Raw genomic sequence first — 12,715 nt, forward strand, 5'->3', positions numbered from 1 at the left:
AGGGATACGGGGAGAGGGTGGGGATTGAGGGAGACGGGGAGAGGGTGGGGATTGAGGGAGACGGGGAGAGGGTGGGGATTGAGGGAGACGGGGAGCGGATGGGAATTGAGGGAGACGGGGAGAGGGGATTGAGGGATACGGGGAGAGGGTGGGGATTGAGGGATACAGGGAGAGGGTGGGAATTGAGGGAGACGGGGTGAGGGTGGGGATTGAGGGAGACGGGGAGAATGTGGATCCATCAAGGGGAGAAAATTGGTTTGAATGTAAAAGGTTTGGATTGAATGATCATGTTGCTGTTGCTGAATCCCTTCGCTCCCTGACCCTGTGAGGTACCAGCTTTCCCATTCTGGGTTCCACACACGAACTGTGGACCCAGGACGGAACTGATGGTCAGGTCTCCAGAGAATGAGCCCAATGGAAACTCTGAGCCTGAGTTTGCGCTGGGTGCATTCATCTCCCCCAGAGGGCTATTGTTCCATCATGTCAACATTCACTAATACACAGGGGGCACCGGACTAAATCCCAGTTTCATATCTGCCGCAATCCTTCAAATTGTCAGCCAGCTCGTCCCCCTGCTGGAGGCTCCGGGAATTCTCACAGGCTGAATCTGGTGACACTATCACCGGATTGAAGGCAACAGGGAAAAGGTGGGGATTGAGGGATACGGGGCGTTGCTGAATCTCTGTGACAGTGCGGAGCTCCCTCAGCACCGACCCTCCGACAGTGCAGCGCTCCCTCAGCACTGACCCTCCGACAGTGCGGCGCTCCCTCAGCACTGACACTCCGACAGTGCGGCACTCCCTCAGCACTGACCCTCCGACTGTGCGGCACTCCCTCAGCACTGACCCTCCGACAGTGCGGCACTCCCTCAGCACTGACCCTCTAACAGTGCGGCGCTCCCTCAGAACTGACCCTCTAACAGTGCGGCGCTCCCTCAGCACTGACCCTCCGACAGTGCGGCGCTCCCTCAGCACTGACCCTCCGACAGTGCGGCGCTCCCTCAGCACTGACCCTCAGACAGTGCGGCGCTCCCTCAGCACTGACCCTCCGACAGTGCGGCGCTCCCTCAGCACTGACCCTCCCACAGTGCGGCGCTCCCTCGGCACTGACCCTCCGACAGTGCGGCGCTCCCTCAGCACTGTCCCTCCGACAGTGCGGCGCTCCCTCAGCACTGACCCTCCGACTGTGTGGCGCTCCCTCAGCACTGACCCTCCGACAGTGCGCCGCTCCCTCAGCACTGACCCTCTGCCTTACTACTGGTACCCAGGTGAGTGGGCAGTCCGGGATCTGGGACCCGGGAATCTGGATAGAGCGCTCCAATCCACGACGCTTTGTACAGGAGATGATGGAGCGAAAAAGCCAGTTATCCACTGACCGTTCCCACCTGTTGTTTGTGTCCCATTTCCCAGCTCCAGCTGCTGTCTAATGTGGTGTTGCTGTCTCTCACACAGGTCATGGACAGCGCGATGCCACTGATAGGTGAACATCAAGAGGAGGATAAACTGCTCATTGCCGACCTGGTGGTGGCCAGAATGAGTCAGGTCCTGCCCAGGACACCCATCCCATCTCCAGTGCGACCCACTGCACCCCAGCAGCCTCAGGTAAAGGCCGGATTCTGGCTCTGGGGAACCTCTCGATGCGTCGCCCACTCTCTCTCCTGCCTCTCCTCCCCCTCCCCTCCTCCCCCTCCCCGATCACATCTACTCGCACCTTCAAAACTAAATCTCCCCCCTCTCTGGCTCATTTCCAAAATCGCTCCTCATTTACTCGCTCGAAACCAGTTCCTCACGATTACGAACGCCTCGATTAAATCCCCACCTTAACCTTCTCCGTGAACAATCCCAGCTTCTCGCACTCCCTCCCTCTCTCTCTCTACATGAACTGAAGCTCCCCTCACCCCTCGGAACCGTCCTGACCCTCCGACAGTGCGGCGCTCCCTCAGCACTGACCCTCTGACAGTGCGGCGTTCCCTCAGCACTGACCCTCCGACAGTGCGGCGCTCCCTCAGCACTGACCCTCCGACAGTGCGGCGCTCCCTCAGTACTGACCCTCCGACAGTGCAGCGCTCCCTCAGCACTGACCCTCCCACAGTGCGGCGCTCACTCAGCACTGACCCTCCGACAGTGCGGCGCTCACTCAGCACTGACCCTCCGACAGTGCGGCGCTCCCTCAGCACTGACCCTCCGACAGTGCGGTGCTCCCTCAGCACTGACCCTCCGACAGTGCAGCGCTCCCTCAGTCCTGACCCTCCGACAGTGCGGCGTTCCCTCAGCACTGACCCTCCGACAGTGCGGCGCTCCCTCAGCACTGACCCTCCGACAGTGCGGCACTCCCTCAGTACTGACACTCCGACAGTGCGGCGCTCCCTCAGTACTGACCCTCCGAGAGTGCGGCGCTCCCTCAGTACTGACCCTCCGACAATGCGGCGCTCCCTTAGTACTGACCCTCCGACAGTGCGGCGCCCCCTCAGCACTGACCTTCCGAGAGTGGGGCGCTCCCTCAGCACTGACCCTCCGACACTGCGGCGCTCCCTCAGCACTGACCCTCCGACAGTGGGGCGCTCCCTCAGCACTGACCCTCCGACACTGCGGCGCTCCCTCAGCACTGACCCTGTGACAGTGCGGCGCTCCCTCAGCACTGACCCTGTGACAGTGCGGCGCTCCCTCAGCACTGACCCTCCGACAGTGCGGCGCACCCTCAGCACTGACTCTCCGACAGTGCGGCGCTCCCTCAGCACTGACCCTCCAACAGTGCGGCGCTTCCTCAGCATGACGCTCTGACAGTGCGGCACTCCCTCAGCATTGACCCTCCGAGAGTGCGGCGCTCCCTCAGCACTGACCCTCCGACAGTGCGGCACTCCCTCAGCACTGACCCTCCGACAATGCGGCGCTCCCTCAGCACTGACCCTCCCACAGTGCGACATTCCCTCAGCACTGACCCTCCGACAGTGCGGCACTCCCTCAGCACTGACCCTCCGACAGTGCGGCGCTCCCTCAGCACTGACCCTCCGACAGTGCGGCGCTCCCTCAGCACTGACCCTCCGACAGTGCGGCGCTCCCTCAGCGCTGACCCTCCGACAGTGCGGCGCTCCCTCAGCACTGACCCTCCGACAGTGGGGCGCTCCCTCAGCACTGATCCTCCGACACTGCGGCGCTCCCTCAGCACTGACCCTGTGACAGTGCGGCGCTCCCTCAGCACTGACCCTGTGACAGTGCGGCGCTCCCTCAGCACTGACCCTCCGACAGTGCGGCGCTCCCTCAGCACTGACTCTCCGACAGTGCGGCGCTCCCTCAGCACTGACCCTCCAACAGTGCGGCGCTCCCTCAGCATTGACCCTCCGAGAGTGCGGCGCTCCCTCAGAACTGACCCTCCCACAGTGCGGCGCTCCCTCAGCACTGACCCTCCGACAGTGCGGCACTCCCTCAGCACTGACCCTCCCACAGTGCGGCATTCCCTCAGCACTGACCCTCCGACAGTGCGGCGCTCCCTCAGCACTGACCCTCTGACAGTGCGGCACTCCCTCAGCACTGACCCTGCGACAGTGCGGCGCTCCCTCAGCACTGACCCTCCGACAGTGCGGCGCTCCCTCAGCACTGACCCTCCGACAGTGCGGCACTCCCTCAGCACTGACCCTCCGACAATGCGGCGCTCCCTCAGCACTGACCCTCCCACAGTGCGGCATTCCCTCAGCACTGACCCTCCGACAGTGCGGCGCTCCCTCAGCACTGACCCTCCGACAGTGCGGCGCTCCCTCAGCACTGACCCTCCGACAGTGCGGCGCTCCCTCAGCACTGACCCTCCGACAGTGCGGCGCTCCCTCAGCGCTGACCCTCCGACAGTGCGGCGCTCCCTCAGCACTGACCCTCCGACAGTGGGGCGCTCCCTCAGCACTGATCCTCCGACACTGCGGCGCTCCCTCAGCACTGACCCTGTGACAGTGCGGCGCTCCCTCAGCACTGACCCTGTGACAGTGCGGCGCTCCCTCAGCACTGACCCTCCGACAGTGCGGCGCTCCCTCAGCACTGACCCTCCAACAGTGCGGCGCTCCCTCAGCATTGACCCTCCGAGAGTGCGGCGCTCCCTCAGAACTGACCCTCCCACAGTGCGGCACTCCCTCAGCACTGACCCTCCGACAGTGCGGCGCTCCCTCAGCACTGACCCTCCCACAGTGCGGCATTCCCTCAGCACTGACCCTCCGACAGTGCGGCGCTCCCTCAGCACTGACCCTCCGACAGTGCGGCACTCCCTCAGCACTGACCCTCCGACAGTGCGGCGCTCCCTCAGCACTGACCCTCCGTCAATGCGACGCTCCGCCCGCACCCCTCCCCCAGGCCTCGACGTCCTTCCTCGGCTGCGGCAGGGGGCCCGGGAAATGATGGACGCCATAATCCAACTGAGGCCAGACCCACATTGTAACGTTACTCACTCGCCTTCCAACTCCCAGCGACCTGCTCACAGCGGGTCCCCCTGTGATTTTCATTTCAACCAACTGCTCGTCTCCCTTTCCGCCTTCCAGGGCTTGTGTACCATCCCCACACCTCCCAGCTCCTGCCGTCCTTTTAAAATTATACCATGCACCCCTCTCTTCATTCATCCCACCGAAGATGGTTGTATGTGGTTTTGCCGGACTGCCATCCCTCCGAGCTCAGGAGACTTTCCTGAGCGAGGTTTAGTGTGCGATGAGAGATGTCCTAGTCAAAAAATATATTTTGGGGGATTAATAATAATAATAATCGCTTATTGTCACAAGTCGGCTTCAATGAAGTTACTGTGAAAAGCCCCTAGTCGCCACATTCCGGCGCCTGTTCGGGGAGGCCGGGACGGGAATTGAACCCGCGCTGCTGGCATTGTTCTGCGTTACAAGCCAGCTGTTTAGCCCACTGTGCTGGTATTTGGTGTGGGTGAACTAAGTTGCTTTCCTGCCCAGGGTTAATTAAACAAGGGAAGGGTTACTGGAGACAGGTTGTCTGTGAGGGCTTATAGGTAAAAATGTTAGGCTGATACATTTGTAATGAGAGGTTATGGCGACTATGGGTCACAAGTAGAAGAGGTCGGATCTGAAATTTGCATCGCAAGATAAGTGGGATACTTGGTTTTCCAATTGTTGAAAATCAAAATGGAGTTCAGAGGCGACAGGGAATATTTTGCTTCTTACCGGGGTTCCTGGAGTAAACAGGGAAGAGGTATTAATTAAATCCTATCGGCCCCAAAGTAGAGGCAAAATATAAAACATCACAGATTTGTGACGTTGTGTTCAAAGAGGTACTTGAGGACAATGGAACCAGAGAGGAAATGGGAGAAAGATATTGGAGGATAGGGCTGTTTAACTGCAGTGGAGTGACTGTACTGGGTACAGCCCTGAAGAGCAGCTCCTGTGTGTGTGTGTTGCGATGATAGATTGGAGAGGTTGGGACTGTCCACCTCTGGTGGCCTAGAGGAGATTTTACAGAGCTGTTTAGTTTCTGAACCTCCTTTTTAAATTCCACAGCAGAGCGGAAATGCTTGAGAAATCATTTGTGTAGTTAAGAATCTTTTACCTGTGTACTTTTGGCAAGTCAGGGTTTTTTTTCGGGGGGGGGCGGGGGGGGGGCGGGCGTTGTCCTGTCAGACTGCTTTAACTGCATAACTTCTGTTTTTCCCCTCTTGTGTTTTAAAAAAAATCTTTTAAATAAAACTTTTTAGTTTTAACATTCCGAAAGGCGTTACTGGAATCTGCGCTTTTGGGGTCAGTAGCTCTCCCTACACGTTAAAAGGAAGCTTTATTCAGTGAGACCGACATCGCTCTGGTTTGCGGGGCGATACCTTCGGCTGTGATCGCAACTGGTTTGAGAGTTGGGAATTCCCGGAGAGCTCCTCGGGATAGTTAATTAACAATTAGAGCTAATTGTCAATGGAGGGAGTGGGGGGGGAGGGGGGGGGGGGGGAGATGAGAGGTGGTTTATTAACCTGCTGCTGTGGTGCTAATCTAATTATATCTTCCTGTGTCTTCTCTCACCCGCCTCCCCCCCCCCCCCGGCCCCTTCGCCGCAGATGTCGCCACACCCGATGCCGGCACAGGCTCCGGCACGGCAAAGCCCAGGACTTCAGCAAGGACCCCTCCCCCAGCAGCGCCCTCCGCCTCAAGGTGACCGCCGCGAGCGCCGAGCTCCGAAGCACCCTGTCCCCGCTGGTCCTCAGTAATTCTCCCCCCCCCCCCCCGCCCCCGCTGCGGAAGGGCGGGGGTGAGGGGGAGGGGGGGAGACTGAACCACTCCCCGCTGTGCGGGGGTATTTCCGCCGATGGACCAGACCATTTCTCCCAACCCCCACAGTGTGCCCGCGGGGAGTGGAATGATCCCCAATCGATCAAACCATTGAGCAATGGACCGAACCATTTTCTGTACCAATGGACTGAACCATTTTCTGTACCAATGGACTGAACCATTTTCTGTACCAATGGACTGAACCATTTTCTGTACCAATGGACCGAACCATTTTCTGTATCATGGACTGAACCATTTTCTGTATCATGGACCGAACCATTTCCTGTACCAATGGACTGAACCATTTTCTGTATCATGGACCGAACCATTTTCTGTATCATGGACTGAACCATTTTCTGTATCATGGACTGAACCATTTTCTGTACCAATGGACCGAACCATTTTCTGTATCATGGACCGAACCATTTTCTGCATCATGGACCGAACCATTTTCTGTACCAATGGACCGAACCATTTTCTGTACCAATGGACCGAACCATTTTCTGTACCAATGGACCGAACCATTTTCTGTACCAATGGACTGAACCATTTTCTGTATCATGGACTGAACCATTTTCTGTATCATGGACTGAACCATTTTCTGTACCAATGGACCGAACCATTTTCTGTACCAATGGACCGAACCATTTTCTGTATCATGGACCGAACCATTTTCTGCATCATGGACTGAACCATTTTCTGTACCAATGGGCCAAACCATTTTCTGTCCCAATGGACCGAACCATTTTCTGTATCATGGACTGAACCATTTTCTGTACCAATGGACCGAACCATTTTCTGTACCAATGGGCCGAACCATTTTCTCTCTCAATGGACTGAACCATTTTCCATATCGATGCGCTGAACCATCTTCTGGTCCGATGGACTGAACCACCAGGAATCTCAGGCAATTCACTCCGAACACCAGTCCCCTATTTGATATTTGTCTCTAATTTGTAAAATTAATATCACAGAGATTATGTACAACAGGAACCAACCAGCTTGGGGGGACGGGGTGGGGGAGGAATTTCACCATTTCCCGAACTAATAATGGAAAGAATTCCCGGACTGTCCCCGGGATTGAGCAGGTTGGGATCACCCTTGTGTGAATAGACCATTCCCAAGAACAGGAACCACAAATGGATGGGGTTGAATTATATCATAGAATTTACAGTGCAGAAGGAGGCCATTCGGCCCATCGAGTCTGCACCGGCTCTTGGAAAGAGCACCCTACCCAAGGTCCACACCTCCACCCAACACGAAGGGCAATTTTGGACACTAAGGGCAATTTATCGTGGCCAATCCACCTAACCTGCACATCTTTGGACTGTGGGAGGAAACCGGAGCACCCGGAGGAAACCCACGCAGACACGGGGAGGACGTGCAGACTCCGCGCAGACAGTGACCCAAGCCGGGAATCGAACCTGGGACCCTGGAGCTGTGAAGCAATTGTGCTACCCACTATGCTACCGTGCTGCCCAAGGTAACAAGGGGTGTTACAGTTACTGTGTAAGTAGCATTGATGAGACCCCCATCTGCAGGAACTGTGTTCAGTTTTGGACCTGGGGTCACTGAGAGACTAATTGCGCAGACTCAATTAACTGTGTTGATGTCCTGGGCCGGGGTCACTGGGAGACCAATTGCGCAGACGTGAATGACTGTGATCACTTCTGGCCCAGGGTCACCTGCGCAGATGGCTGTTAAAGTGCAACAGCTCGAGGGGATGAATGGCTCCAGTTTCTGACTTTATAACAAAAAAATCATTATGTTTCCCATTACAGGAGGTCCTCAACAGCCTGCCGGCCATCAACCTCAGCGCCAAGGGCCTCCCTCACATCAGAGGCCTCCTCCTCAAGGCCAGCAGATCCAAGGCCTGAGCCCGCAGTCCGGCAGTCCCTCTAGTCATCAGCAGAGAGCGATAAGCCCCACAGCCCAGCCTCCTCCCCCCATCCAGCGGCAACTGAGCCCCGTGGGGCAACCTGCCCAGCAGCAAAGGCCGGGGCCTCCGCAGCAGGCCCGGGCACCGAACCAGCCATCGCCGCAGCAGCAGAGGCATGCCAGTGGCGGGCAGGGGTCTCCCCAGATGCCCCGGCAACCCGCGGGCCTGGTCGGCCAGCACTCCCCCCAGCATCAGCGCCAACCGGGACCCGGGGCACAACAGCAGCAGCAGCAGCAACAGCAACGGCAGGCTTCATCTGGTCCACAGCAGCCGACAAAACCTCCAGGCCCAACCCCTGGCCAGCCTCATCGCCAGACGGGCCCCGGGAGCCAACAGGCCCAGCATGCCCGGCAGCCGGGGCAAGGAGGGCCACAACGGCAAGGAGGCCCGGGAGGTCAGCAGCCCCAGCGTCAACCCCAGGCGGCCCCGACCCCGCAGAGGGGGCCCGGGCAGCAGCAGCAGTCCAGGCAGGTGCCCCCCACCACTCAACAGCCCAGGCCTGTCGTCCAGGGCCAACAAGGGCAAGGCCCGGTGGGTCCAGGCCAGCAGCAGGGCAGACCATCCATCCAGCAGAAGCCCCCAACTCTTCAGAAGGCACCACAGCAAGATGCACCTGCCCCTCATCCACAAATGAAGTAAGCATTGTTTCAACAATTAAGGCCTAGTGCGGCCCAGTTACGCATGTACGGTGTTGATTTGTTTAGATGAACCTAATTAAGCATGCTTCAGCCTAGTTACGTCCAGATTCGCCATTTTCAGGATTGAGAAGCCTAGTGGGTTTAGTCTGGCCTGGCTCAGACCTGTGAAGCCTACCTGGGCCTGGGTGGATTCAAGCTAGTAAAATCTAGTTAGCCCCCCCCCCCCCCGGTTTGCTGAAGCTGAGTTCAGCCACTCCAGGCTGATCTAGTGGCGTAGCTCAGCCCAGAGGGGCCTGGCTCAGCCCAGAGGGGCCTGGCTCAGACCGGAGCGGCCTGGCTCAGACCGGAGCGGCCTGGCTCAGCCCAGAGGGGCCTGGCTCAGCCCAGAGGGGCCTGGCTCAGCCCAGAGCGGCCTGGCTCAGCCCAGAGGGGCCTGGCTCAGCCCAGAGGGGCCTGGCTCAGCCCAGAGGGGCCTGGCTCAGCCCAGAGGGGCCTGGCTCAGCCCGGAGTGGCCTGGCCCAGCCCAGAGGGGCCTGGCTCAGCCCGGAGTGGCCTGGCCCAGCCCGGAGCGGCCTGGCTCAGCCCGGAGCGGCCTGGCTCAGCCCGGAGGGGCCTGGCTCAGACCGGAGCGGCCTGGCTCAGACCGGAGCGGCCTGGCTCAGCCCAGAGGGGCCTGGCTCAGCCCAGAGGGGCCTGGCTCAGCCCAGAGGGGCCTGGCTCAGCCCAGAGGGGCCTGGCTCAGCCCAGAGGGGCCTGGCTCAGCCCAGAGGGGCCTGGCTCAGCCCAGAGGGGCCTGGCTCAGCCCGGAGCGGCCTGGCTCAGCCCAGAGGGGCCTGGCTCAGCCCGGAGCGGCCTGGCTCAGCCCAGAGGGGCCTGGCTCAGCCCAGAGGGGCCTGGCTCAGCCCGGAGTGGCCTGGCCCAGCCCGGAGCGGCCTGGCTCAGCCCGGAGCGGCCTGGCTCAGCCCGGAGGGGCCTGGCTCAGCCCGGAGCGGCCTAGCTCAGCCCAGAGTGGTCTAGTTCGACATCGCTCGGCCCAGAATAGCCCAGTGGGCCTGAATCTGCACAGAGAGGCCCAGTGGGCCTGGCTCTCCCCAACTGGACCAGCGGGGCTTAGCTCAGCTCAGCCCGGACCAGCGGGGCCTAGCTCAGCCCAGCCCGGACCAACGGGGTCTCGTTCAGGTCAGACCGGAACAGCAGGTCCTCCCTCAGCCCAGGTCGGACCAGCGGGGGCCTAGCTCAGCCCAGGCCGGACCAGCTGCGCCTCGCTCAGCCCAGACCAGACCAGTGGGGCCTAGCTCAGCCCAGGCCGGACCAGCCGGGCCTAACTCAGCCCAGGCCGGACCAGCTGCGCCTCGCTCAGCCCAGACCAGACCAGAGGGGCCTAACTCAGCCCAGCCCGGACCAGCGGGGCCCAGCTCAGCCCAGCCCGGACCAGCGGGGCCCAGCTCAGCCCAGCCCGGACCAGCGGGGCCTAGCTTGCCCAGCCCGGACCAGCAGAGTCTAGCTCAGCCCAGGCGGACCAACAGGACCCAGCTCAGCCCAGCCTGGACCAGCGTGGCCTAGCTCAGCCGAGCCTGGACCAGCGGGGCCTAGCTCAGCCCAGGCCGGACCAGCGGGGCCTAGCTCAGTCCAGACCTGACCAGCGGGGCCTAGCTTGCCCAGCCCGGACCTGCAGAGCCTAGCTCAGCACAGGCTGGACAGCGGGGCCTAGCTCAGCCCAGCCCGGACCAGCGTGGCCTAGCTCAGCCCAGGCCGGACCAGCGGGGTCTAAACCAGCCCAGCCGGACCAAGCTTGCCCAGCCCGGACCAGCAGAGCGTAGCCCAGCCCAGGCCAGACCAACGGGACCTAGCAAAGCCCAGCCTGGACCAGCGGGGCCTAGCTCAGCCCAGCTCGGACCAGCGGGGGCCTAGCTCAGCCCAGGTCGGACCAGCGGAGCCTAGTTCAGCCCAGCCCGGACCAGCGGGGCCTAGCTCAGCCCAGGCCAGCCCGGACCAGCGGGGCCTAGCTCAGCCCAGGCCAGCCCGGACCAGCGGGGCCTAGCTCAGCCCAGGCCGGACCAGCGGGGCCTTACTCGGCCCAGGCCAGCCCAGACCAGCGGGGCCTAGCTCAGCCCAGGCCAGCCCGGACCAGCGGGGCCTAGCTCAGCCCAGGCCGGACCAGCGGGGCCTTACTCGGCCCAGGCCAGCCCAGACCAGCGGGGCCTAGCTCAGCCCAGGCCAGCCCGGACCAGCGGGGCCTAGCTCAGCCCAGGCCGGACCAGCGGGGCCTAGCTCAGCCCAGGCCGGACCAGCGGGGCCTAAGCTCAGCCCAGGCCGGACCAGCGGGGCCTCACTCAGCCCAGGTCGGACCTGTGAGGCCTAGCTCAGCCCAAGCCGGACCAGCGGGGCCTAGCTCAGCCCAGCCCGGACCAGCGGGTCCTAGCTCAGCCCAGGCTGGACCAGCGGGGCCTAGCTCAGCCCAGCCCGGACCAGCGTGGCCTAGCTCAGCCCAGGCTGGACCAGCGGGGCCTAGCTCAGCCCAGGCCAGACCAGCGGAGCCTAGCTCAGCCCAGGGCTGGACCAGCGGGGCCTAGCTCAGTCCAGGCTGGACCAGCGGGGCCTAGCTCAGCCCAGGCTGGACCAGCATGGCCTAGCTCAGCCCAGGCTGGACCAGCGGGGCCTAGCTCAGCCCAGGCTGGACCAGCAGGGCCTAGCTCAGCCCAGGCTGGACCAGCGGGGCCTAGCTCAGCCCAGGCTGGACCAGCATGGCCTAGCTCAGCCCAGGCTGGACCAGCGGAGCCTAGCTCAGCCCAGGCTGGACCAGCAGGGCCTAGCTCAGCCCAGGCCGGACCAGCGGGGCCTCGCTCAGCCCAGGCATGACCAGCGGGGCCTAGCTCAGCCCAGCCGGACCAGCGGGGCCTCACTCAACCCAGGCTGGACCAGCGGGGCCTAGCTCAGCCCAGCCGTACCAGCGGGGCCTCACTCAACCCAGGCCGGACCAGCGGGGCCTAGCTCAGCCCAGGCCGGACCAGCTGCACCTCGCTCAGCCCAGACCAGACCAGTGGGGCCTAGCTCAGCCCAGGCCGGACCAGCCGGGCCTCGCTCAGCCCAGGCTGGACCAGCGGGGCCTAGCTCAATCCAGGCCGGACCAGCAGGGCCTAGCTCGGCCCAGGCCGGACCAGCGGGGCCTAGCTCAGTCCAGGCCGGTCCAGCGGGGCCTAGCTCAGTCCAGGCCGGTCCAGCGGGGGCCTAGCTCAGCCCCGGCCGACCAGCGGGGCCTAGCTCAGTCCAGGCCGGACCAGCGGGGCCTAGCTCAGTCCAGGCCGGACCAGCGGGGCCTAGCTCAGTCCAGGCCGGACCAGCGGGGCCTAGCTCAGTCCAGGCCAGACCAGCGGGGCCTAGCTCAGTGTTGGCGTGGGGGGTTGGCGGGGGGTTGGGGGGGGGGGGGGGGGGGGGGGAAGAGGACCATGAATCTCCCCGATTACAACTTTCCAGCACCACATTTCTTGGCCCGAATGAATTGTTGAGAGGGTGAAGAGGTCGACAGGAGTCTCGTGGGACACCTGATGTGTTGTAAATCCAGAGCTTCTGTCCTCGGGCGTGTGTGTGTGTGTGGGGGGGGGGGGTACTTTGAACTGGGCCTTTTATTTACATTTAGAGTACACAATTATTTTTTTCCAATTAAGGGGCAATTTAGTGTGGCCAATCCACCAAACTGCACAGCTTTGGGGGTTGTGGGGGCAAAACCCACGCAAACACGGGGAGAATGTGCAAATACCACACGGACAGTGACCCAGAGCCGGGATCAAACCTGGGACCTCGGCGCCGTGAGGCAGCCGTGTGAGCTGAGGCCTGTGTGTTTGGATCTTGTGACCCAAGATAGAGCCAGAGTTTCCGGAACGGTTTGTCAGTTCCCAG

General features: G+C 61.6%; 1 protein-coding gene and 1 pseudogene across 1 annotated transcript; both read left to right on the forward strand.

Annotated features, from left to right (window-relative positions):
• Nucleotides 1-1,409: 1,409 nt before the first annotated feature.
• On the forward strand, nt 1,410-8,819 carry LOC140406492 (uncharacterized; the record flags this gene model as incomplete). Its single annotated transcript, XM_072494518.1, has 3 exons — nt 1,410-1,601; nt 6,031-6,124; nt 8,023-8,819. Coding segments are annotated over 3 exons (1,083 nt in total), but the record flags the coding sequence as incomplete, so codon positions are not given.
• A 42-nt stretch (nt 8,820-8,861) lies between these two features.
• On the forward strand, nt 8,862-11,750 carry LOC140406493 (uncharacterized; annotated as a pseudogene).
• The last annotated feature ends 965 nt before the right edge of the window (nt 11,751-12,715 follow it).

Source organism: Scyliorhinus torazame, unplaced genomic scaffold (assembly GCF_047496885.1).
Source record: "Scyliorhinus torazame isolate Kashiwa2021f unplaced genomic scaffold, sScyTor2.1 scaffold_566, whole genome shotgun sequence".
Taxonomy (NCBI): domain Eukaryota; kingdom Metazoa; phylum Chordata; class Chondrichthyes; order Carcharhiniformes; family Scyliorhinidae; genus Scyliorhinus; species Scyliorhinus torazame.